This window comes from Cucumis melo, chromosome 11 (assembly GCF_025177605.1).
Source record: "Cucumis melo cultivar AY chromosome 11, USDA_Cmelo_AY_1.0, whole genome shotgun sequence".
Classification (NCBI taxonomy): domain Eukaryota; kingdom Viridiplantae; phylum Streptophyta; class Magnoliopsida; order Cucurbitales; family Cucurbitaceae; genus Cucumis; species Cucumis melo.
In genome coordinates this window covers 20,296,461-20,323,846 of record NC_066867.1, presented here as the reverse complement: position 1 = coordinate 20,323,846, position 27,386 = coordinate 20,296,461, and the positions used below count along the sequence as shown (strand labels likewise).

The 27,386-nt window shown below is 29.4% G+C and overlaps 2 protein-coding genes and 1 long non-coding RNA gene across 6 annotated transcripts; all 3 read left to right on the top strand.

The window, feature by feature from the left end:
* The first annotated feature begins 11,941 nt into the window (after positions 1–11,941).
* On the top strand, positions 11,942–14,857 carry LOC107992048 (uncharacterized). Of its 3 annotated transcripts, XR_007815587.1 has the most exons (4): positions 11,942–12,447; positions 12,891–12,947; positions 13,546–13,625; positions 14,649–14,857. It is a non-coding gene; the product is annotated as an uncharacterized LOC107992048 (long non-coding RNA). The 3 variants fall into 3 exon arrangements; XR_001764453.2 differs by having other exon boundaries at positions 11,942–12,947; XR_007815588.1 differs by having other exon boundaries at positions 11,942–12,947; positions 13,530–13,625.
* A 1,498-nt stretch (positions 14,858–16,355) lies between these two features.
* LOC103502089 (26S proteasome non-ATPase regulatory subunit 11 homolog) lies at positions 16,356–19,022 on the top strand. The gene is made up of 2 exons (XM_008465916.3): positions 16,356–16,896; positions 17,488–19,022. The coding sequence occupies exon 2, from the start codon at positions 17,511–17,513 to the stop codon at positions 18,777–18,779; it is 1,269 nt and encodes a 422-aa protein (XP_008464138.1). The 5' UTR covers positions 16,356–16,896; positions 17,488–17,510; the 3' UTR covers positions 18,780–19,022.
* A 3,450-nt stretch (positions 19,023–22,472) lies between these two features.
* On the top strand, positions 22,473–24,852 carry LOC103502090 (uncharacterized protein At3g17950-like). Of its 2 annotated transcripts, none has more exons than XM_008465917.3 (3): positions 22,473–22,889; positions 23,139–23,288; positions 24,292–24,852. In XM_008465917.3, exons 1-3 carry the CDS (start codon positions 22,878–22,880, stop codon positions 24,748–24,750), a joined length of 621 nt encoding a protein of 206 aa, XP_008464139.2. In that variant the 5' UTR covers positions 22,473–22,877; the 3' UTR covers positions 24,751–24,852. The 2 variants fall into 2 exon arrangements, with proteins under 2 accessions (XP_008464139.2, XP_050935409.1); XM_051079452.1 differs by lacking the exon at positions 22,473–22,889 and adding an exon at positions 23,004–23,038.
* The last annotated feature ends 2,534 nt before the right edge of the window (positions 24,853–27,386 follow it).

The following is a 27,386-nucleotide window of genomic DNA, read 5'->3' as shown; positions in this document are numbered from 1 at the left end:
AACCTCCATTCTTTTCAAATACCTTTTCAACCAAATTCTTCATATCCAAAAATTTCAAATTGAGACTAATCTAACTTCCAATTTAACCTTTCTATTTCTTATAAATTCCAACTAGAATCGTAACCAGAAAGAGCACCTACCGATGTAGTTAGAACAACCCCACTTTTTTATTTTGGCATGCAACAAAGGAGGAAAATGGATAGTGAAATTATATCATTCGTATTTTCCTCCATTGTTGTTAGGCAGTGCAGATCCAAAAATTTTATATAAGGGACACCGGATACTATATAATAAAAACACTAAAAAAAAATATCTCGACGTCTTAGTGATGTTTCAATAACATTCACTACATTTGTAGCAATAAATAAAGGTCGTCAATTTCTACCTACCTTTTTCATGGAATATCTTGAAAGAGAGGAAATTTAAATTACTAGTTTTGTTATTTTTTTAAAAAAAAATATTTGTTAGATATCAAATGATGAGTAAGAAATAAGTTCGGGTTTTATCTTAGTTAGGTTTTTTCTCTTTTTAAAAAATTATCTAAAATAATTTTGATCTTAGTTAGTTCTTTTTTTCTTTTTAAAAAATTATATATTTTCTTTTTAGAGAATCATTGAAATTTATGACGAAATTTGATATTTCGGGACAGAAAATTATTGATTTTTTAAATAAAATCTATTTTGTGATAATTTAAGAAGAAATTTGATATTTAAGAAAGAAAATTATTGACATTGGAATAAAAACTATTTTGTGAAAATAGTTGCAAAAGCTAAAAATTAAACTCTCAAACTTAAGGTTATAATGTGGGGTACATACCATACCAGAGAACTAAAATTTAGTTAAAAACAAAGCTTTATTTAACATATAGTGTAATCTGATACTTCAAAATTAATATTAAAATACAAAAATCGATAATGTGAGGGGAGCACGTGTCCCTGACCCCTTAATAATTCCACCAATGAAACACATACTAAAAGTAATCTTAGGTAAGAAAGTCCTTTGCAAAGGATATATATTTACATTTTCTTTACCATGCATATCACAAATCATTGTGGATATTACAAAATTAATTATAAAGAGTTATTTTCAAATATAGTAAAATAAGCAAAAAAAAAAATATTTCTATAAATATAGTAAAACTTTAGTGTCCATTAACGATAGATTATGATAGACTACTATCTTGTAGTAGGGATGAGCATCGGTAAGTTAGAGTCAATTTTCTGAACAAACCGCTACCAAATCGACTATATGGACAATTTAGTAAATATTCAAACATACTTGACCATCAAGGAGTAAATGACCCATAGATGCGGGCATCCATGCCATCAAAGAAGTAAAAGACTGAAAAGTTGTGAGCATCAGTTGGTCGAAACGATTTTCTAGTCAAATCGTCATTAACTGACTATGGTCGATTTAGTAAATGTTCAAACCGACTTCGACCATCAAGGAATAAAATTCAATCAGTCGATTGATCGGCTTCAGTTCAATCGACTTCAGTTCGATCGATCGGCTCGGTTTATCAAGATTTATCGATGTGTGATATTTTGCTATATTTGTAAATTTTTTTTTTTGTCATTTAGAACAATTTTCCTTTTATAAAAGTTAATTTTGAAAAAGAAAATAAAAACATTTAATAACAACAATTTCTAGATTTAAATTTGATCGTTTTGGGCACCAACTAAAAGTCGGTGAAGTGGATTATTATAGCCTAACTTATTCTACGTTTGTGATACCAACAAATAACAGTGGCGTATACAATTATTTAAAACCTATAAAGCATAGTAAGTTTTATTTCAAAATCTTATTTGCTAAAATATTTACTATTTTTCACTCATTCTCTCTAACCTTTTGAATTATTATTTGAGTGTTTACTATTTTCAAAAGAAAATAACTCACCTTAAATACATACTATTTTAACAAGACTAAAATAGTTTCACCTCAAACATTAATTATTACAACTCACACAATTCAACCTTTTTAAAATTTATTAATTAATCTAAAGAAGGTCAATTTACCATGTAGTTATGCCAAAAGTTTTAACGACTATAAATTTTTATTAGATTTAAATCTTAAATTGGAACTTGAACTTTGGTATGTTTTTCTATTTTGATCCATGAACTTTTAAAAGTGTATATTTTAGTCTTTAAACTTCTAAAAAGAGCATATTTTAGTCTCTGTCATTAAAATTTTGTTAATTCTATGACGAAATGGTGAAGTGGGCTTCTATGTTTGAATTACTAGGATGCCAAATAAAATAATAATTTGGTTCTATAAAATATTAATTTATCATCTAGCCTTTAACTAAAAATTAAAACTCTAGATTATTATAAACAATTATTATTTTAATCGTGTCGAGTTATAGATAACGGTGACATATTTATTGTATTAGGTATTAATGACACAATTTTGATATCATCTAAGTATATTTAATGAACATTTTTCAAAGTGTCGTTAAATAACCTTTCTTGACAGGGGCTTCAAAAAACTCTTTATGACACAAATTTTGCGTCATTAAAATCCAAATTTCTAGTAGTGGGAGAACTCAAAAAGTTACTGTCCTCTAGATTTTGATCGTTACCATTTTGGCGCATTGTTATTCTAGTTCACTTTCTCAGCTCGTATGCTTGATGGAATTCATTCACATATAAATTTTTTAGTATCTCAAGTTTATGATATTTTGTGATTCATTGAGGTGTTTTTTCTATTCCTCCTGGTTATTTATTTTTCCTTTTTGGGTATATTTTTATGATTCATTGTGAGAATATAATTTCATACAGTTTATTTTAAATAAATGTCGTACTTGTTTTATTTTTCTAGTTTATTTTACCTTATCATAGATGTTAAACACCCATATGTCTATTTTATTATTACTTTTTATGCCACTCAATGTCATTCTTATAATTTGTTTCAAGGTTTTAATTTAGTAAATAAACAAAGTGTGAGGAGTCGGGAGGAGATGTGAGAGATTTAAGTTTCGAGGAAAAATAACAAATTTTTTATATTTGGATTTATTTAATTAAAGTTGTATTAATTATATTTCTAGGTTCACATAAAAGATTTAATAGAATAAATTAACAAGATTTCTTGGTTATTTATCGATTTAATTAATATAAAGAATCTAAAGCTCGATCATCAAAATATAGAAAGTTGCATCATCATTTAAGTTGAGTTTTAATGGCATGAACAAAAGTAAGTTTTTTTTTTTTTTTTCTTTCAGAAGTTCGAATATGAGATTTTAACCGAATTTTTATTATTATTTAACTAATTAGAATGAATATGAGAAATGGCCATCCATTGATCAAGTTTGCACTAATATATTATATAAACATGTGGGAGCTTAATTAGTTAATAGTTAAGTTAGTACATCCTAAATCCATGGAATCAAATTTTATATAAATAAATAAATAATGCTTAGTTGCCTTTAAGGAAGGGTCCCACCTATTTCTTTGCTATTATTTATTCAAGAATACCACTCTCTCCTCTTTTGTTGTGATTCATTATAAACTTCAAATCCATAGCCAAAATACCCCAACTATGTGCGTTATAATTCCAATTTCCAAACTAATACTTGTTTCCTCTCTCTCCTTCCTTTCCTGGTGATTCTAATGGTTTAAAAACATCTTTTCTAACTATAATATTCTCTTATTTTATGAATTTTGAAAATTGTACTAATTTCTCTCTTCATCGATCTATTCTAATCCATTAAGTGATCTTCGTTACTCCAAATATTGGAATGGATGATTGGTAAAAAAAATTTAAAAAATATTTTTGATTCAACTCTAGTTTTTAAAGACTATATTTTTATGATTTTATTTAAAATTTGTTTACATTTCAGTGTCCAATTTATAAAAGAAAACACAGATAATAACACACGTTATATGCCCATTATTTTGGCAAATCAAACATAATTAAATAATTAATCATCATGTTGAAATTTTAAATATTAAATTAATAATAATTTTTATTTTCTAATCACGAAAGTAAGAAAATAAGACTTGACTTATAAGGATTTCGAGGTTCATGATATAATATACAAGAAATGGAAGAATATTCCAGAATCATCCTTTTTCTTATCTATCTATTATTTTAACATTTTCAACACCCAATGAATTGCATGCACGTACCGTCCCTCTACAAAAAAATAAAAAATAAAAAAAAAAACAAGCTTTTGCTGTTCTTTTGAAATTTAACATTAACAACCCATAATCATAATAAATAAAAGAATATTTACATCTTGATCAAGAAAATGTCTTAAATATTTTTTGTAGTATGCAGCATAACTCATATAGCACCAATGAATGCATTTTCTTATCAAAATGTCACTGTTATTGCACCCAACTTCCTCACGTTTTAGTTAAAAAGCTTTCAGAGTTAACACCATATATAAAGCTCAAACCATGACTAAGATGTGTAAATCCTTAATAAAGGTTTCAGATAAAACTATACAAACAAACCCTTTAGTGAGCTACAATAAATTATATGAAGAAGTCACTGCAATATATGTTTTATTATTAGATGTATGAAAAAGAATTATCTCAAATTATTGTTATTATGAAGTAGTTCGTTACATACTTTAGCTGTAGCTGCTACATCACTGTATGATTTCTGTCATTTGCAAGTTAGTATATAGTGGTCCAAAGATATTTTCTTAAATTGATACAGTAGAAGGGATATTTTTTAGGATGTATATAGCAACACTTCTATAAAAAAAATTACAAATATAGTAAAATCTATCGATTTATATCATCGATAAACTTGTATAGTCTATTAATGATAGACCATCAACGATGTGAGAGTTTATCAACCTTTGAAGTCATGTCACTAACAGATATTATTTTACTTATAATCTTTTAAAATACTATCGTATATGCTAATATTTTGATTGTATTTGAATTTTGGATTTTGAACATACGGGGGTTTGAAAATCCATCTACGCCATTGGATGGTGCTTAACGAGATGAAAGCTGGTACTGACACGTGTGGTGGTGATATGGGTTTGCCGTGGGTACAGGCTGCGAGACGAGTGGACCGTCTTGTTTCGTTAATAAACTGGGCCGAGGGCCCAATGTCGTTATGGGTTCGCTTGAGCCCGGCTTATCGAAGGGAGCCCATTTGGACAATGGTTTCCCTTTTATTTATAAAAAAGAAAAAAAAGCGCAAAAAGGAAAATTTGTTGTGATGGAGTTAAAAAGAAAATAAAACATAATTTTCTGGAAGAAATATAGATGACTGGAAAAATATAATTTTTTTCAAAAAATTTAAATTGTAAATAATGGGCAACCTTTAAAAATGATAGAAAATATAGAATTAGTTAAGATAAAATTGTAAATATTTGTATATATAATTTAAAACTTTCTGGTAAAGAATGAAACAGATAAAATGTGAAAAATTCTCCACCTAACTCGCGCTCTTATGTACTCTTCATATGAAATTGAGATAAAAGTAAACAAATTTTCAAAAACTAACAACTAAGAATAAAATGATTAAATGAATCCATCTCTACCAACATTTCTTTTATAAACATAAAAACATATTTAATTTGCATAGTTTTTTTTTTTTTATTTGTTTGCGTGAAAATTATTGATATTGTTTAATCAATTTTTATAAAATAATTTATTTGTTGAAAACATATTCTCTAATTTTAAGATTTATTAAAACTACAATGACTAATATCAAATAATTGAAAATTACTTCTACTGTAGTGTAAAATAAAACTCAATACATATGAACCAAAATAACAATATTTTTAACATGCATATATATACACAACACACGAAAAAGAAAAGAAAAAACAATTCTAACTCCATAAATTATACATGTCGTTAGTACAAACTATACATGTTAGTTGAACTATAATATGATAAATTAGGTTATCCTAGTTCCCAACTTGTTTTAATAACACATCGGAACATATTACACAATGGAGAATGGTTTTTTTATAAAAATTAAGCTAACTTTACACAAAAAGAAAAGTAAAAGACACTAGTGAATGAATAATTGTATTTTTTTTTTAAAAAAAATAAAATTTACATGAAAATATCTTTTTTTTTTTTCTCAATAGGTCTTGGAAAGTTTATTGTAAGGGAAATATGAACAAATAATCCATAAGATAAATATGGTAATTATAATTATGAAAAAGGCAAAGATGGATGAAATTGAAAGTTCAGTAAAAGTTGATCATCCTTTTCAATTTATAAAGTTTGATATATAATTTCCGTCAAAAACATTAATTACCTATAAAAGAACATTATAATAAGGTTAGAATATGTAAAGCATGCATACTCCTAATTCCTGACCAATATTTGAGACAGGTTTAGACTTCTTTTGCATTTTGTTTTCTTGGGGGTGTTTTAATTTCAACACAAAATATCATGTGTTTATTGTTATTGAAAAGTTTTCATTGTTGAAATGATTGTTCATAATTATTTCCATTTTCTAAAAGATATGTTTGGTGTCACATATCTTTCCCAAGATAATTATTTATTCTTTACTTCCTTTTCTAATTTTCTGTTTTCTCTCAAAAAAAAAAAAAAAAAAAAAAATTGCTTAAAAGACAATTGTTGGACAAATTATTTGACACACTAATTATTGTATTGTATGGTCATGCAACTTGGAAAAAATATGGTATACTAAATGAAGAAGATCAAGTAGTAACCCTATTTTCACTCATTGAATTAACAATAACTGTCTCTTTAAAAAATATATATTATATTTCAATATCATATATCCACTCATAACAAAATAATACTTGAAACAAGAAAAATTCATCCATCACCTTACAAACTATCCACTCATAACAAAATAATCCTTAAAACAATTTTTATTGAAAAAAAAAAAAGAAAGGAACAAGACTGGAAGTTTCCTTATGAAGAAATTGACATTGATAAAGTTAATAATGATAAACGAATATAAATAGTGGTTTTGTCATAAATGAGAATAAATAGTAGGAGTTGTTGGGTAAAATGGAAAAAGTGATTTGATGAGCCAACTAATCCACTTTAACAGGGCCATAAATCCATGGACCCCAAATTTCATATTATAAAATTGGGTCTTATCAAACTCTTTCATATTATTATGTTTATCATTAAATATCTAACTTTCAAATATTGATATCCCCTAAATTTTCAAACTGTGGTTATTCTATCATTTTTATTATGTAAAATGAAGTGAATATATACAACGAAAAGCCTTGCCAATTAAACTAACTTAACATAATAAAAATAGAAAAATCATAACATTCATTCATTAAACATAACATAATGGAAAGGGTAGAGGTTGAGAGAAAGTTTATATATGTAATTTCTTGTATTCATTGTTTTAAAAAGTCTAAATTTTAATTAAGTTAAAAAAAAAATCAAATTTGTCTATGGAAATCTCAAAATTTTGACAGAAAAATTTGAAGTATGACTCTCAGATTTATTCCAAAATGTAATACTCATTTTACAAATATACAAATTTTAAGTAAGAACTAAAACACTAAAATTGTATTTCGAATATATGAATAATTAATCAATTAAAAGGTTTCTAAATTTTCACTAAAGTTATTAGCTTAATCAATTCAGATTGTTTTATCATCACTTTCAGTGAAATTTAAGCAATCCCAATTATAATTTGGGTCCCTCTCCTAATAATCTTTTTTTCTCTTAGCACAATTACTATTATCATCAATAATAAAAAAAAAAAGTGTTTATAATTTTATGTATATTTTAGAGTAATTTTAACATGATTAAACCACATTCCTATCCAATATTATTTATTATTTTTGTCGAATATTGAAATGGATTATTTAGAATAATCTCAATTTATTTAAAATTGATTTTTTAAAAATTACATAGTGAAAAATAAATTTTAATTAAGTAATAAGGAGACCTTGTTTGATTCGTTTATTAAAATATGAAATATCCTCCTATATTTAAGATTTTTTTTTTTTTTTTTTTTTTTGTGTGTTTGAATAATTTGTCCCCAATGCGATAATTCTAAAATTAAGTTTGAAATGGAAACACACAAAACATTGTTTTTTCCTTTTAAGAAACTAACATGTTTTTTCTTCTATTTTATTATAGAATAAATTTTTTTCGACATTTTTCACGTCTTATTTGTATATAATTTCGAAATTAAGATTGAAGATGATTTGGATATATTTTTTGTTTATATCTTTTATAATTGGTATTAATTAAAGACTTGCTACTTGAATAATTTTTTGGATAGGAATTGAAAACATCCCGAAAATGAAGAGGAGCTTATGATGGTCTAATTAAGTACTTAAAAGATAACACAATTGACTATTTTTTTCTTCTTTTTCTCGACACAATCATCAAAACTTGAGAATAGCAACAACATTCATTACCAACCTATGTCAAACCACAAAGTACACATACCTAGCTAGTCAAAATACATGAAAAAATTATTATAAATAGAATATTTCCAAATTTAACCATCTTAGTACAATGTAAAAGAGTTTATAGTATAGTAAAATTCATCTTAGTTCTTGTTTAGCCCAAAAACTTTGTGTGTTCCATCACTAATAAACATCGATTTTATACGTTCACAACTCCTTAGACTTCATAACTCTCAATTCTTCCCTATTTAACTCCTTACTCCAAACATCTCCTAAAAGTTTGTCAAAGATAGACATATCATCATTAGTATGGATTTATCAATATCAATGGTAGGATTCTATCCGTGAGAATTATATAATTTATAGGAGCCTATTACTAATAAATATTGTTATACTTTTGCAATTCTTTAAAATTCTTGCTATATACTTAGTTATTATCTCTAGACTAGAAGTATAATCATATTAATGTGTTTGTTAAGGATTTTGATATAAAAAAAATGTATTTTCATTATCTCATATTTTTAAAAGATAAAGAAGAACGTCAATAAAAGCTTTAACTCAATTGACATCCAAGTCCGTGATTCAAATACCCTAATCTAAATTGTTATACTAATAAAAAAGATAGACAAGAACACGCAGAGTCTCTCCCAAAATTACGATACGAATGGTAAATTGAAATAGATGTTTAGTCTAAATAAATGAAGCTTGAGAAATGTATAAACAAATGTAGCTTAGTGAGAGGTGCAATTTTTGTTGGTTGGAAAAAGGAAATCAATTAGCACCTTTTAGTCTCTCCCAATATAGAAATGTGCCTTTCTTTTTCTCTCTTCTTACCGCTCCTACCCCTTAAAAAACAAAAAGGTTCTACAAAAGTAGCTTGAAATTAAAAATACTTTATATTTTTAAATTAGAGACAATTATATTAATTATATTAGAAAGGTAGATTAATTAACTTAATATTTGTTGTCTTGTATTAGTGCTTTGGATCCTTCAAATCATTTTGGTGAGTTTTTTTTTTTTTTTTTGGTGAAAAGGAACCTTCTTTAATCTCCCCCTCTATAAAAACTCCAATTAGGCAATCAATGATCCAACTTTTATCATAATTAACGTAAACATTCCCTAAAATAATCACACTCGCACACCTTCCATTTTTATTCTCTCTCTCTCTCTCTCTCTCTCTTTTTCATAATGGATGAAAAGAGATTGGAAGGTGGGAAAAAAATAGAGAAATTTGAGATTTTACTATCATCTTTGGAGCTAAGGTTGTCGTTGCCGAGTCTTTGTTGTTTAGGTGACGAGGAAAAAGAGGTGAATCGGGGCGATGATTTGATGAAGACTCCGAGATCCTTGGAATCTACTGCGGTTGTTCTTCAGTGTCCGCCGCCGCCAAGAAAACCCAGGAGGTTCCCGTCGGCGGGAAAACGGAAGGCCGGTTGTGGCGGTGGGCGGTCGATTTTGATGTCGCATGATTATTTCTTCGGGGACGTGGAATTGGATTGGTTGTTTCCGTCGAACGTTGTCGGCGGTAAGATTGTTAAGAAAATTAAAGGAGCATGATGATTATTTAAGGATGTAATGTAATTTCAAATATGAGTTTCCCATCCGTTATTTCCCTTTGTTTTTTCCTCTCTTTCTCCTATTACTTGTATGAAAATTTTCTAACTTTTTTGCTTCGACTTTTAAATTAATTATACTTGTATGCATCAATATATTGCTTCTTTTAAATTTTATGATCAATGTAATTATAAACATAATTTACTAGATCATTCTTTTAAAAAATTAATTTAAGTTATTTTGAATCTAGTAGTTGGTGATCACACTATTGTCCATCTTTTAAGTTTATGATTTCCTGTGTGTGTATTCTTGAATTCAATAATAAAGATATATTCTTTTTTCGTGTAACTGAAGATTTAAACAAAAAACCTATTGATTCAAGAGAGTAAGGTATTTTTGATTTTTTTATATCATACAAATGTTGAATTAATCCTCCATTTCTTTAATAAACTGAAGTGATTATTTCAATTACTGGGGAGTTAAACAATTTTTAGTGTAGATAATTTAAAATCAGGATGAAAGATATTGCCAAAAGAAAAAAAAAGGGAAAAAAATGGAGAATGTTCAAGATTCAAATGAATGGAATATAGATGGGCTTCTACGCTTGATCTATTGGACCTAGGCCTGATGCATTAGTTATATGGGCCCTTCAAACCATGTGGAAGTCCACATGCACCGTCTAAATTAGATGATGCCAATTAACGAAAATTAAATTAAAATTAAGGAAAAAGCTACAAAATATTGATGGTGTATAGAACAATTTTGAATGCGGAAAAAACCTACTCATCTACAATAGAAAATACTAAATATCTCGTTAATCACTCATTTAATACATAATTGTTTAGATTTGATATTTTAGATTTGTCTACACGATCGTTTATATTTGTTTTTTTTTCAAAATTGAGGAGATTTGTTTACATTTAGATTTTCAAGATTATTTGGTACGCGACCGTTTAGATTTGACTAAACAAATTTTCACGATCTTTTTAGATTTGGTTACCCTAATCTAAACAACATAATTTTTTTTTCAAGATACGTAAAAAAAATACACAATCGACAACGTAAAAGAATACATCATCAGTTTGATTACCCTAATCTAAACGACGTAAAAAAATAAGGAAAACAAGAAAGACGATGAAAATAAATAAATAAAAAAAAAAGAGAAAAAGAAAAAAGACCATATAAAGAAATTTGGAAAGAAATTAAGAAGAGAGAAGGAAGAAAGACGATAGAAAAAAATGGTAAGGAAGAGAAGAAAGATAAATCTAGAATATTTAAAAAATGACTAACTTTATAGACTTTGTTACATGGTCCATAATATTTTAGTAGTTTATTATATTTATAAAAATTTTCCTAAAATTAACGTAAATATTAATTATCCAATTGCATATTACTAACTTTCTTGTTTATTTATAAAAATCGGAAAAGTGGTTTTAATAAAACGTTGGCAAATACAATAATAACATATGAACAAAATTGTAGATATATACAAATTTTGATGCAGTCTTCAAATAATACATTGAATTTATCACAAATAAACTATTTTGGTACTAGAGTTTATCACCGAAAGATTTTGTTATATTTGTGTTTTTAAAAAATATTTGTTATGTTATATACATACTTAGTAACCTCTAAACGTATCATCACACACTACAAGGAAAACCATCTATTATGACAGTTGGTTCCTTCCCAAATTGAAAGGAGGAAGAAATAACTGTCATTAAAGATAAAAAAACGTGTTTTTGGCGGGAAAAGGTGGAATTTTTTGGATTTAAAGAATTTATGACAGTTTTTAAGTGTCATAAATCTATGACAATTTTTAAACGTCATCAATTACAAATAATTCTTAAATGTCATCAATTATAAATGTCAAAATTTGCGTTTTTGGCGGGAAAAAATGTTGTTTTCGGATTGAACTTATACATGAAAGTTATTTGTTGTCATAAAAGGTAAATTCATTAAATAATTAATAAAAATATTTTTTATTCAAATTTATTAAAATGAAAGTTAATTAAAATACATTTTAATAAAAAAAAAAAGAAGAAACCCTCACACTCTCCGTCTCCATTTCCTTTGGTTCAAAGCTGTCGACCCTTGCTTTCCTTAAACCATCACGATAAACCTCACACACGCCTCTCCATTTCCTTCAAACACCACCGGCCATCGGATGCACGAACTCCACCCTCTACAAGCGCCGCCGACCATCTCCATTTGATATAAGAGGATCGAACTCCACCCTCAAGTAATCCAAATGCTGGCTACCATAGGAGTTTCGCGTTCCACCGATCATTCAAGGATCCAATCAGCTATCTGTTCCCTGTGTTCCTCGACCGACGTCGACAATGTTTCGTTAAGTTAGGATTTTTTTTCATTTTCAGTTTTTCAATTTTCTCCTCCCTATTACAGTATGCATTGAAATACGACATATAACATCGCACTAAATTTAAGTTGGTACCATGAAACTATTCTTCCAAGCTATCTGATACCATTAATGTGGCTATGTTTTTTTGCTTTTGTTTGTTCTTTAGGTGTGCAGTTGAAAGCTGAGATTAAGGGTAATAAACTGACAGTATTTTAATTCTACTAAATCTTTTACTCATGTTGTAGGCTTGAGTGTATTATAGAAACTAGAACACAATGGTTGTGGCTATGATTTATAGAAGTTGAGCACATTCCACATTGATGGGCTTGTTTCATTGTATAAATGTATAAATGTGAGGAAAGATTATATTTTCTCACTTGATTAAAGCTTTAGAGGTTTAGAGAGCTCATGAACACCAACAACTTTTATTTTAATAAATTTGAACAGTTAACACATATATTACTTCTTCTCCAGTAATTTATCGTTTCTAATTTAAAAGGCTTCTCCCAACTATATTTTCCTTCATTTTATATACTTGTGCACACACCCACCCACCAACATATGATATCAAAGCTTCAATCTCTCCTAGCGCCCATATACATTGCATGACATTAAAGTTACCCGCACCTATTACAGGGCTTGTTAACATTTTTGGTGAATGAGAATGGTTTCAACGGTGAGAGACTGAGAAAGGTATATCCTTTTATGAACAATAGCTATTTAACTGTTTTTGGTTATTCAATTTTCACAAAGGTTTATAATGGTTATTCAATTTTCATGAAGGTTTATAATGGAGGTTATTCAATTTTAAAAAATCAACAAGCTTGTTTATGATTGTGAATTTGTTTATGATGGAGAAATCTAATTAGTTGGCAGTGTGTATATTCAATATGTTCTATCAAAGAGAAATTTTAGTAGTTAGCAAAAGTAACATGCTGCTTTTCTTTGCATTTCTTTGGTTTTTTCTTCGTCTGTCCTTCTTGAGTCTTCTTTCAAGTTGAAGATTGTCTTCCTCTCTTTATGATTTTATAAGCTGGCAAATAAAATACTTGAACGTAGTGCACCTCTCTACTGTTGCTTTAATTACTTTTGATTGTGAATGGAAAATGGCAATATACTTGTTAAGTTTCACGCTTGCAGCTAGAAGAATGTTTATCCTCCACTGCATTCAAACTTTTACAAATTTGGGTTTTTAGATTTTGGGAGTCTTTCTTAAGTTTTGTTTAGTTAAATATGAAGAAGGAATCGCGAACAAGTAAGTTAACACCCTTCAAGGAATGTAAATATACAGAACTTCTGGTTATATGTGTTTGGCATGGCGTTCAATACTATTGCCAGGATGATTCAAGATTTTGATGCAATCGTGAATAAGTAAGTTAACGCTTGTGCGTTTTTTTTCTCTATATTTTTCTCTCCATGATTTGAAGAACATTAATTTATGATTTTGATTTGGATACATGATTTGGACTGATTATAAGGTACTTTTGGTGACTACTTTAGTTTACACGTTTGCTGTTTCTTTATTGCTGGAGGATATCTACGTGACAATCTAAGTGTCCCTTTTGTTTTTTTTTTTATCTGTTTACAACAAAAATGAGAATTTTGACTATTTTTATGCTTTTTGTGTTGTGTATTAGTGTTGTGTTTTGCTATGAAGGTGATTTTATAATTAATCCAAACGACCCCTTTCACTTTTGCCAACATCATACTTTTATTACTCCTTTTTTACTTTTCTGTTTCTTGCTTTATTATCCTTCTCTCAAATTGGAATAAGTGAATTCCAGAGAGCTTTTAGTGCACATCAATGAGCTTTTAAATCCTTTGCAAGTGTACGTACCTCTCACTGTGTTATAGTTTTATTGCCTCATAATGTAGTTTAGTTTTATTGCCTCACCCGAGTCTCTGTTGTATAATACTTTTGTGAAAAATATGGTGTGGCACTCAAATTTTCATCTCTACCGACTATACATGCTCGTAATTATGCAAAGCCCATTTTTAGCTTTGAGTTTTGTTATTTGTTGTTGGTTTTGGACTTTGTGTGAAGTTTTGTAATTAATTTAGCTGAGTTTGTGGGCTGAATTTGATATTTGCGATTCTGTTTTTCTTCTTTTTCATATGGATGAATTTGTAGATTTCGTTTTTAGTGATGAAATTGTGCATTTTGTACTTAAACAGTAGCATAATTTTGTAACTCGTATATGTAAGACTTTCCATTTGAATACCCTCTACATTTCCAATACCAAGCTTAGAAGTCATAGAAAAGAATAATTTACTGCCAAGCTTAGAAGTTACTATTGTTGAAGTGTGTATGTGCTAAGTGTGTATGTGCTGTGTTGTTGAAGTGAATGTGCTGTATTGTTGAATCAATTTTGTTTCCTTTTATTTTCTTACTAGGTTTTTCCAGAATCCATTGAAGCAGCGAAGCTATATTTGCGGCAATTCATTGATGTATAGGCATTTTTGTAGGTTTGATAGGAAAAATTCTGGTTTAAATGTAGTTATTTAAATAGCTTGTTCGTGACAAATCATATATGTACCAACACTTAAAGCGATATTATAAAGTGTATGTTTCTTTATATTAAAGCGTTTACCGTTTCTTTCCATATGTGATTGTATTGGTATGTGTAATGGCGGAGCAACATGAAAAACAAGATTCAATAAAAAATTGTGCAAGAAACCAGTGACTAAAAACAAAATTATGACATTTAAATGTAAAAAAAAAAACTGTCATCGAAAAAGTTTTATTAACAGTTAATTAATGTCATGGAAACTGAAATGATGACAGTTAATAAGTGTCATAAAAGATAAAGAATGACATTTAATATCTATCTTACAATATTAACAATGATAGTTATTCGCTGTCATAAAATGTAAACAATGACAGTTATCCGATGTCATAAAATATAAACAATTATAGTTATTAACTATCATTGAAAATAAATAATAACAGTTATAATCTGTCATAAGATATTGAATTCGTGACATTTATTCTATGTCATGAAAAACCACATTTCGTGACAGTTTTGGAGAACTGTCATAAAATACTTTTCATGACTGTCACATCAATGACTGCAAAAATTGTCACGAAAGCTTTTAATGACAACATTTAACTGTCATCGTATGCCCTTTTTCTATTAGTGACAGTAGTTACATTAAAAAAAATCGTTGAATGATGCATTTCTTGAAGAGATGTTTTCGATTCATTTGTATACATTTTTCTAAATAAAAATTGTTAACAATGTTTAAAAAAAGACAGTAGAGTTTCTAAAAGTTAAAATACATTTAAAGTTGGGAAACTTTTATAAATGCAACAAAACACCAAACTATTTACGGTGCGTGTAACAAAGTCCGTAAATTAGCCATTTTTTAAATATTCCAGGTTTGCTCTTCTATCTTTCTTCTATTACTCGCGATTTCTTTCATCATCTTTTTGCGATTTCTTTCATCATCTTTTTGCGATTTCTTTCATCGTTTTTTTTTTCATTTTTTTCTGTTGCGATTTCTTTCCATCATCTTTCTTCTATTTTATTATGCGACTTCTTTCCATTGTATTTCTTCTTTTCCTCTTTTTTTATGTTCTTTTCTGTCGTTTAATCTTTCCATCATATTTCTTCTTTTTCTTTTTTTTTTTTCGCTGTGATTTCTTTTCGTCTTTCTTCTTTTTCTCTTTTTTTACATCGTTTAAATTTGGGTAATCAGATCTAAAAGGCCGTATACAAAAAACTAAAATATCGTATAAAGAATCTTGAAAAAAAATCATTTAGATTGGAGTAGCCATCGTGTAAGAATGTTGAAAAAAACCATTTAGATTGTAGTAGCAAAATGTAAACGATCGTGTAAGAATCTTGGAAAAAAATCATTTAGATTGTAGTAGCCAAATGTAAATGATCGTGTAAAAAAAAGTAAACGATGGCGGCATAGATGACAGAACATTTTTGGTATTTTATAGGTGAGCCTCTGGGCTTTTTCTGTTTTCGAAATTGTTGTATATCGTGTAAATACTTTGTTGCTTTTTTATATTCTTAAAAATGTATTTTAATAATGTAAAACAATTATTATGGATAAAACCCAATCCTCATACATTTGTGGTGAAAAATTCTTACATCGATCTCACCAAATTAAATGGAGAAATTTTGTAGAAATGGAGATGGGGGAAGTCATCCTCGACATCTTCTCATCTCATAGACATCTCCTGGTATTAGTGAAGGTTTGAAAAGTTTAAGAAAATTTATGGAATGAGGTATAAAGGATTTATGTCCATGTAAAAAAGAAAGCATATTTTTATATGATTTTTTTTTTTGTTTAAGATTATTACTGGAATTAAAGAAAGTATTAGTGTTTTCCCTATGAAAAAATTAGTATTTATTTATTTATTTATAAAGGTTAATGCTATTTTTGAGCGTAATACAAAGTTAGGGTATTCTCTGTAAATTAGATTTTCTTATTTTTATGTATTTTTCTAATTCAATAATCCTATACTTTACCTGTTCTTCAAGCCAACTCTCCTTCTCCTTCTTCACACTCAAAACTCTCGATTTCTCTCTATCGTCTCTCAACTTTCTCTCCGTCTCCCATCGCCCAAGATCTCTCCTTCTCCGATTTCGTTCTTCCCTCTCACTCTCGGCTGCTCTTCAAGTCTGAGGTATGTACATTTCAATTTTTTTTTTTCCAGTCCAAGGGTTTGAGATATGAACAAGGAATTTTGGTTCTTTCATGATATGTGGGGTTAAAAGGGTTTCTTTTTTTTTTTTTCTTTTTTTTTTTTTTTTTTTTTTTTTTCGATTTTCGGTTTCTCTTTTACTTTTCTGCTTGAAATTTTTGCTTCTTCTCTGCAATTTCTCTCCTGGGGTTACTTGTCTTTGTAATTTCTTGTTTTGTGATCTAGGTTTTTAGTTTTCTGAATATGCAAACTTATGGTTCTTTTGTTTCTTCTCTCAATTGCTTGAGATTCTAGTTGGGTTTCTCTGAAATCGTTAGTTCTGAACTCTTCAATCTCATATTTGTCGTTCTGGGTAGAAATGAGGCAGTGGAACCAAGATCTTGATATAGAAGGAGTAGGGAGCTTTGTGTTTCGGTTGCTTTTCAATATTTTTCTCCACATTTGAATGAAATATTGATGTCTAAGCTGGGTTAGGAAGTGATAGTCTAATGCAGTACTTTGTAGTTATTTGACAAGGAAGAACTTTTGGGCGTTTTGTTTTTGCTGTCTAAATAAAATTTTCATGTTGTTCAGTGGCTTACTTCAACTCTGTAACTATGTCGACCTCTTACCTACCTGCCACTACTGAGTCAATTGCTGAGGCATTAGAAGCTAAGAATTCCTCAGATTCTATATCAATCCTTTACCGTGTTCTTGAAAACCCTTCATCTTCTCCTGAGGCTCTACGGATAAAGGAACAGGCTATAACAAACCTTTCGGATCTTCTCAGACAGGAGAATCGTGCAGAGGATCTTCGGAACCTTTTGACTCAACTTAGGCCTTTCTTTAACTTGATTCCGAAAGCAAAAACAGCAAAAATTGTTCGAGGAATCATCGATGCTGTGGCTAAAATACCAAACACATCTGATCTGCAGATTTCCCTGTGTAAGGAAATGGTGCAGTGGACACGTGCAGAAAAGCGAACGTTTCTTCGGCAACGGGTTGAGGCCAGGCTTGCAGCTCTTTTGATGGAAAATAAGGAGTACCCTGAAGCCTTAAATCTCCTGACCGGATTAATCAAGGAAGTAAGAAGACTTGATGATAAGCTCCTCCTTGTAGACATAGATCTCTTGGAGAGCAAACTCCATTTTTCTCTGAGGAACCTCCCTAAAGCGAAGGCTGCACTTACTGCTGCAAGAACAGCTGCTAATGCCATATATGTTCCTCCAGCACAGCAGGGCACTATTGACTTGCAGAGTGGCATCCTTCACGCGGAAGAGAAAGATTACAAGACTGCTTACAGTTATTTCTTTGAAGCATTTGAAGCCTTCAATGCTCTTGAAGATCCCCGTGCTGTATTTAGCCTCAAATATATGTTGCTATGCAAAATTATGGTTAACCAGGCTGACGACGTGGCAGGAATAATATCATCAAAAGCAGGTCTACAATATGTGGGGATTGAGCTGGATGCCATGAAGGCTGTAGCTGATGCACATTCCAAGCGTTCGTTAAAGCTTTTTGAGACAGCTCTTAGAGATTATAAGGCTCAACTTGAGGAAGACCCTATTGTCCACAGGCATCTCTCTTCTCTCTATGACACTTTGTTGGAGCAAAATCTTTGCAGGTTGATCGAACCATTCTCAAGAGTAGAGATTGCTCATATTGCTGAACTGATCGAACTGCCCCTGGATCACGTGGAAAAGAAGTTGTCTCAGATGATTCTAGACAAAAAGTTTGCAGGGACTCTAGATCAAGGTGCTGGATGCCTAATCATTTTTGACGATCCAAAGACTGACGCCATATATCCAGCCACACTGGAAACCATTTCCAATATTGGCAAGGTTGTGGATAGCCTCTATGTTAGGTCAGCAAAGATAATGGCGTAAGGTTATCGGCATTGGACCAAGCTGCTGTAGTTTTGGACTTCACTTGCCTTGGTATGGGGCTGCGTTGTTTTTTATGGTTCATCTGCTTTACTCTTGAATGATTCCTTATGAACTTCTCTTTTGTGATTTAAAAAGTTTAGTTTGAAGTTTTAGCCGCAGGTCTTTATGGAGAGAGAATGTTTAGGCTATTTTACCATTCTTTCGGACACAGGTACATATTGGATTTTCTGGTTACTTGTTGAACTGCAGTGATCTCTTCTGAGTTGAACTTGAAACTTGAAAGTACGGACTAATCACATCTCAGTTATTTGATGAAAAGGAAAATGTGTCTTGTAACCATGATTCAACCACCTTTCTCATGACTTGGGTGTTATGACATATTCAATCTCTTCAAATTATCACCCTTGTCTTGGATTGGCAAGGTGTGATTTAAGCTTTCAACTTTACTAAATTGCACATAGAACTTAGATAAGCCAATTTTTTAATGTTTGGATATGTTCTGATTTAAATCATTGTTGAAAACTTAGGTATTTTGACGTGCGTTCAATGCTCTTTTCAGAAAGAGCATACTCCTTTATTTGTTAGGGGAACAGAAGGGAGAGTGGGTCGGGTTTTAAGCTTGGTAGCAAAGTGACGGAGTCGAGATAGGGCTTTAACTGCAATATTCCATTTTCTCTGTCTTTCCTCTTCTAGTAAGATCTCAATACCATTCTTCCAAAATATTTAATCCTCATGTTTGTCATAAGATGAATATAGGTAGCCAAATCCTAAATAACATGTATGGTACCAATTTGATAAAATTAAAGAAAGAAAATGGCATTTGTCTTCCATATTAAATTTTGTGTTTTGACAGTTGGTTATCTAGCGGTTTATTTTTAACAGTAGGGATTTGAACTTGTAAATTTTGAAGGAAGTTATGGATGTCTAACCAGTTAAGATTTACTCAACATTTTTAACTTTTGCTATTTTAGTTTTGTAACATTAAGAAAGAGCTGGTACGTCTTTTCTTTACATAGTTTTTGTTATTATGCTAGATATAATGGAATAACTATACATACTTTTTTAAAAAATAAAAATAAGTTTAGTTACTAACTCAGGTTGCATTAAATAACTATCTCATTTTGTTTTTTCATTTTTGAAAATTAAATCCTTTTTTTTTTTTTTATAATTTTTCTTTCATAGTTTGCATCTTTCTTCAATTTAAAAGTTTAGATCCGAGTTATATTCAAAAGATATAACAAATTTTAAAAATTACTTTTTCTAGTTTTTAAATTTTAGTTTACTTTTTGAAAAGTGAAAACGTAGGTAAAAAAAAGTTGATAGCAAGAATTTTAGGGGTGAAATAAGTGTTTATAGATTTAATTTTCAAAAACTTAATAAAAATAATTAAGGTGTTCTTTGGTAGATATTGTTCTTGATTTCTTAAAGTTAAGTTTAATTTCTCAGTTTTTTTATAATGATTTGCATAAAAAAATATTTTTATCATATAGAACAATTTTGAAAAAGGAAAAAGCTCACTCAAAAAGCCCAAGTCCAAAAACGTGAAATACTTAAAATACTCCCGTCACATTTTTTGTGAAACAAAACTCACTGGCCACCAGCCCATGTGAATCGTTTTCTTTATTGTTAATGTCTATCTGAAATGAATGGTGATAGTGTACATTGTTTTGTTATTTTTGTACATGTTTTTGTGCTTATTTCAGTTCCATTAAAATTGATCGTACCATTAAAAATATTTACAATTCAAGACCAGAATAAATCATAAAATATCATTCACAAATTCTATTGTCAATCCAATTGTCTATACATGTATTAAAATGTGAAAAGAATGTTTACATCTTCGATTCTTTTAATTAATTGATTCAACTTTGTAAGTCCTACAATTGTGACCTTTACGGTTACAATTAGAACATCTTGATGAACTTTTAAATTCACTTATGATTTTCTTTTTTGCTTTCTAGGTCTTCCATCTTGACGTTTAACAAATAGGAGATAATGTTTTCATGATCTCATCTTCAACTCTTCAATCCAAATATACTTCAACAAGTCGAACACATCCATTATATGATGTTGAGAGTGTTCTACTATTTTAAAACTCAAATACATAATAATAGGTATCTAAGTTGAGCATATGTAAACATAGATAGACTACTATTTGAAGTTAACCAAATAGATTAGATAAGTAAGAGAAAAATAATAAGTATAATTAAAAATCTCTGAGATAGACATAAAGAGATAATATGTGTCTAGCTATTCGAAATAGACTTAGGTAAAATTCTATATTTATCTCTCTCGGACAGATAAATGAAATCCAAAAAAATTGGGCTTTAGTAGCAAATTTGCATAGTACTTAAGCCCAACATGAATCTTCACTGGCCCTTGAACATAAATATTCATTCAAAATCTTATAGTTCAAAAGAATTGATGTTCATTCAAGTAGAGGAATCTAATAAATTTTTTCAAATGGGTGTTTGGGGCAACAACTATATAAGATTATAATAATAACTTCTTGCTAAGTAAACATTATTTCAAAATATTCAATTTGGACAATTTTTACTATTTGCTACAAATTTTACATGTTACTATGTTTATTATTTCCTCCTTAAATAGCAAATAAGAAAGTCATTTACGATCTCATTCCACTTCATGAACATTTTTTTATATTCACAAAATAAACAAAAAAAATCACAACCTGACATCTCCAGGTGGAAAGAAAATATAATGGAGACAGAAGAAGGGCAAGAGATGACCCAATCAAAAAAATTTGAAGACCACATGAAAGCAACACCAAAAATACCTTGAGTTGCCAAGATATAAGCGATACTGTAATGGACAAGGAGAAAGAAAGTTGCAGTAAAAGAGGTAGTGAGATCCCAAATTTCCAAAATCGAGTCAAGGACTTGGAAAAAATGTTTAGAAAGCGATTAATCATATCAATCAAGATCTAACAATTAGAGAAAATGGTACAAACAACGACACCTTTATAACGAGGCTAGTCCCGACCCTTCATAAAGCGCTAAAACCTTCACACTCGAAAGGAAAATGGTTCAACCATTGAATCATACTTAGTTTAGTATATAAATTGAATGGATTAACAAAAATAATATATTTTCAAAGATTACACATGTTAGAAGAAGTGAATTAGATTGTAATTATTTGTACCCTTCCTTCCCGATCATCATGGGGTAAAGTTAAAACCGACTTCAACTTCATCTTTCCCATTCTACCCCTCTAAATTCTATATCGTCGTCAGGGGTAAAACCGACAATTACTGGGAGACAGCTTCTGAAATTTGGGCTTTCCTTTTTAGTTTTTTCAACAATATTATGCCTAAACCATAAACAAACGATTCCTCCATTAATTACTATATATATATATATATATATATATATATATATATATATATGTTTTTAATTGTTTATCCACAGATTTTGAGTGTGCTGTAGATTCTCTATTTGGTCATCTTTCAATATATTACTTCTTTTTTTATTTTAAATATCAGCTTACCATTTTATCCTATTTTTATTTTAATTTGATTGTTTACTAAATATGCACAAGTTTTTTTTTGTTTCTTTTAAATGTTATTATCTATCAATTAATTTAAAATAATTAAATCTAGATTCAAAATTTAAACTATATGGATTTGTGGTGTCTTATTACTCTATTAGTTTTCAAAAGTTAAAACTATATGGATTTGTGGTCTAAGAGGATGGAATCAAAGAGGGACCAAAGTGAAATTAAAAAGAAAGCAAAGGAATCAAAAAAAGAAAAGAAAGAAAGCTTCCAATTCCAAAATGATAAATAATCCTAAACCCTTACTCTCTTTTTTGACTGATTTAGACTGTTTGGACCCCAAACTCCATGAAAAAAAACTCAAATGAATTAATACAAGGAAAATGGTTTCTTCTTCTCTTTTCCATTGCTTTCTTCCTCTGTTCATCCAAACCCCAGTTTGATTTCCTTTTCATTTACTAAAGAAAATGACAACTCCTCTGTCTCAAACCAAATCTGATTCTTGAGGTGACTTCCTTTACTCAAGTGGGGTTTTCAAAGTTTCTTCTAAGCATTTCATCAAGTACTTGGTGGGCAATCACACACATGGCTCAACAGGTATTTCATTTGTTGCCTTTTTCACTTTCATTTGGATTTTCCTTCCCCGTTCATTCTAATGCCCATTTCTGATATGGGTCTTGTCTTGTCTTGTCTCTGTTCCCCCCCCCCCCCCCCCCCCATTATTTCTCTGATGTCTTCATTTTTTGGTGGGTTGTTTCATTGTCTATGTTTTTTCCACTTTTCCTTTATCGGATTGCTATTTGTATTTTTCTTTTTTAATTTACTTTCTTGTTGATTTGATTGAAGGGTGATGGATGGCCTCTTGGTCTACAGCCTCTGAATGTAAGAGTTGGAGTACCTGGAAATCGTGACTATTTGGGATCAGTGTCTTTCAACACTTTGATGACTGCTTCTCCTATTTCTTTCTCTGATTCTTCATCCGACTTGGACACTGAGGTCTGTATTTGTTTTTTTCTTCTTTTTGTTTAACTCAGATTTTGAATGATAAATGCCTTCTCTTGGTGTGTTTTTTGGGAATGTGTTACCTCATGGTTTAGTTTTGTTCCTTTTAATCTACGTAGTTTTGAGAGTAATGCAGATGGAGATTGGTCTTTTTTGCTTCTTGTTTGTTAATTAATCAATGTTTGAGACTAATGCAAATGGTGATTAGTCTTTTTTTTTTCTGTGGCAATGGCAACTAAGTGATTGGTTTTTGTTAGTTAATTAATCCCAATGTTTGTGATATTTGCTGAGTATCTGCATACTATTATTATCGTTGTCTTTGACTATTCATAGGACAACAGTCTCATCTTACTAGTACTGCTTTTAATTATCAAAATAACTCGTAGGATATAAAATCATAAGCAAGTGATTGTCATGGTTTGAACTCATTTACTCTTAATCCTTTATTATATAGGTAGTCAGTTTTGAGATATTATTTTAGTGTCATAATGTTAAGATGGGAGATTTGAACTCACTTCTTGTCCGAATCAAAAAGTTTGTGGTGTGAGTTGTGCCACTTTTTGAAGTGAGAAAAACTAGAATAAGGTAGATGCAGATGTATCTCATTTCTCATGATCTCTATGTCCTTTTGACTCGTCATTTCGTATCAAGAGTATTGGAAGAGGATAATTGAATGTATATACTTCCATGTATTGCATTTTAAGTTTGGGATAAGCGTTTGATTTCACTAGTAGCAAGAGGAAACAAAGAGATCAACAAGAACTGCAAGACATGATCCCTTGTAATCTTTTGGACTTGGCTCAGGTGGTTTTTGCCATCCCATCTGATATATAAGTAATGCTTATGAAATTTTGATGCTGAAGAGTTCATATGCATATATGCATCTCAACAATTTAAAAGAAAATATAGCAATTTTTATAATTTTAAAATCAGAGAGTCACAGACACGATTCATGACTATCGATCTCACTTCGCCTTGCGTCGCGTTAATATTGCAGTCAACAGGATCTTTCTTCCATGACAAGAGCATAACACTTGGGAGTCTCATAGGAGTTTCCAACATTTTAGAACTCTCAAGAAGGTCAATCAGGGGAAGAAGAACAGAGAGCACAAAGGACAAGAGGAGCAATGCCAAGTCTAGAACATGGTTTTTCTCTTTGTGTTCTAGGGAGAGTACCGATGCAGATAGCATCGAAAGTGGCCCGTCGTTAGGCCATTTCTTGGCAGAAGAAAGAAGAGCAGCCGACGAAAATCGGAGAAATAATCAGAGTGAAATCATGTATGGAGCAGATGAATTAGAATTAGCTCAGTTAGGTCCAGAGCCAAACTCCCTATTCATCAATGGCTGTGTGGCACCTCCTCAATCTAGCATTGGTTCAAATGCTGAAAATGGAGGAACTGAGCCTACAAATGACAATAGAGTTGCACTGATTTGTTCTTGCATTTGTGGACACTGAACCTGAATGTTGAACTTTCTGTGTGTTCATGATATTGATTGAATTTCTTATCTTTCAGAAACAGATAAAGATATCAATTTACAGTGACCCTTTCTTTTTTTCTTTCTTTCTTCATTATTTATTATGCGGAATTTGTGAAGTTTTCATCTGTTTTTGTGTCATTTTCTCCTTTAACTTGCTTTCGTTTTTATCAGTCTGATCATGTGAAGATAAAGATATTTCCAGTTCCTTTGTGTACATATTATTTTTCAAATATATATACAAAGATTAGATTGCGAACTTTGAGAGATCATAGAATTATATACTCAAAATTGAGAAGGTTAGAATTCAATAAGACAAAAATTCCTAAACTTATATCCTAGTATATTAGTTTTTAAAATATTTAAATTTTTTAGATCCATTAAATAAACACAAACTATATATTCTTGAACTTTACTAAAACTATGTGGTTATTATGAGTCTCTTGTAACATAATTTTGAAAATTATTGAAACTATAATATGTTTTCTTCCACAGTAGATTACCAAATCATCTAACAGCCTTTTTCATCTCTGCAATGTAGCATGTCTGTGTGTGTCTATACTACAAACTATTGTGATATTTTATTATACTTCTAAATATTTTCAGTTTTGTAAGAAGGGTGTAATATTAATAAAATTTATATCCCTATATTTGTCGAGGGTTGACTAACAATGTCTTTTTTTAAATTAATTTATTATTTTTGAGAAAAATAAAGTTTTGTTGACTTATTGTACAGCTCATCTTTTACTATGATATTTATTTAAAGATTCAAATTTGTAAAATATGATCTAAAAATTTATAATTTGATCTTACAACTTTGTTACATTATCAATCCAGGTGGGCAGTGACAGTGATGGTGAAAGGTGAAGCCATTTTCATTTCTGTTCATGCTGACAATTTTTCCATTTTTTTCCTTTTCACATTTATGAGAAATTATTGCTTCATTATCTCTACTTTATTTATTTATTAATTTTTAATCCACATTGAAATAAAATCACATTGATAGATATGAATAATCTTTTGGTTTTTGTAAATTTATTTTGAATTTCTATCCTTATTTTATACTTTAATTTTATTGTTATTATTATTATTTGAACTTTATCATGTCTTTAAAAGTTAAAAAGGTTCATAAAATTGAATCATCATACTCCTCTATGTTTGAATTCTAACACTAAACACTGTCTGTTTAATTTAAAGTATAAATCCATGATATTAATTACATAAGAATATTGCTCAATTCAATACAAAAAACTATATCAAAATATTTGAAAGTATTAATAAAGTTAATCCATTGAATGAGATCAAGCAGTCTTAATTTTTTTTCTTTTTTGTGATTAATAATAATTATATATTTTAAAAAATATTATTTTTCAAAGGTAATTTAAAATAGTTAGATATCTGTGATGTACCCATGTTGACTAAAACAACATTCACAACTAACTAGGGGTGTAAGAATAACCTGAATAACTCGACAATCCGGACTACCCAAACATGGTTGGGTTGTGTTAGTTTAAAATGTGGATTGGGTTGGGTCTCGGGTTGGGATTGCAAAGTTCGGGTCAACCCAACCCAACCCAACCCTTCTAATATAAAATGTCATATAATTATTTAAAATAAAAAATTATTTGAATTACTTTTCAAACCTATTTTTAAAAATTCAAATATCAAATAAATATATTTTAAAAATTTATGGAACAATTGAATCTATTCTAATAAATCTATAGCTTAAAAGGGATCAAACATATATAGGCATATTAAATGTATAGTTGGTATATCAACATAATCAATATCTTATTCAAGTGTCATTGATTTCTTTCAAAATGCCCAATTAAGTATATCATTGCTATATCCACATCAATATCAAATAATAGAAATCATACATTTAGATTATAAATGACAAACCTTAATTTCATTTTAAATATAACCATATAATTCAATAAATTAGAGTAAATGTATAATAAACAAAAGTGCTACTTTGTATTAATCTTTTTCTACTTTTTACCATTAGCCCTATAACAAATTTCCACACACACTTTGTCTTTATAATCACACATTGAATAAAGAAAAGGACATCATTAGTTATTTTATTATTTGATTGATAGGTATACCCATGAATTCAACCATTTGATTGTTGAAAGATGGAATTAGAATTGAAATTTGGATATTTTCATTTATCAACATTTTGAATTTTGAATTCAACGTATTCTTTGCTATGAAAACAAATAAATAAAGGTAATTTATTTACCTTTTTTCTTAGAAAGAGAAAAAACCAATTGATTTTAAATGATTTGATCGAGTAGCGTAGTATTATCGATGTAGCAGAATAGGTAGTTAGGCCAAGATCATGACCAACAAAGGAAGATCTATTCCTAAAGAGAAAACTATCATACGAACAAAGTTATATATATAGTAAAGATGATGAAAAATCTCCTAATAACAACTTTAATTGGACTATTCATAGCCTCACAATAAAATTATGTAATTAACTAATTAATTCTAACTAAACACTAATTGATCTAAGTTAATGACTTAAACAAATATTAAACTAAATAAGTATCTTCATCATTCACCCTAACTTAAGAGAAAAAAAAAAAAAGAATTCATACTCGAGTTTGA

Bases quoted from the DNA above. Each gene is read 5' to 3' on its own strand.
- LOC103502090 (XM_008465917.3), top strand. The intron at 23,289-24,291 runs GTCTGTATTTGT...TTAATATTGCAG, and splicing joins CATCCGACTTGGACACTGAG to TCAACAGGATCTTTCTTCCA.
- LOC103502089 (XM_008465916.3), top strand. From the start codon at position 17,511: ATGTCGACCTCTTACCTACCTGCCACTACTGAGTCAATTGCTGAGGCA.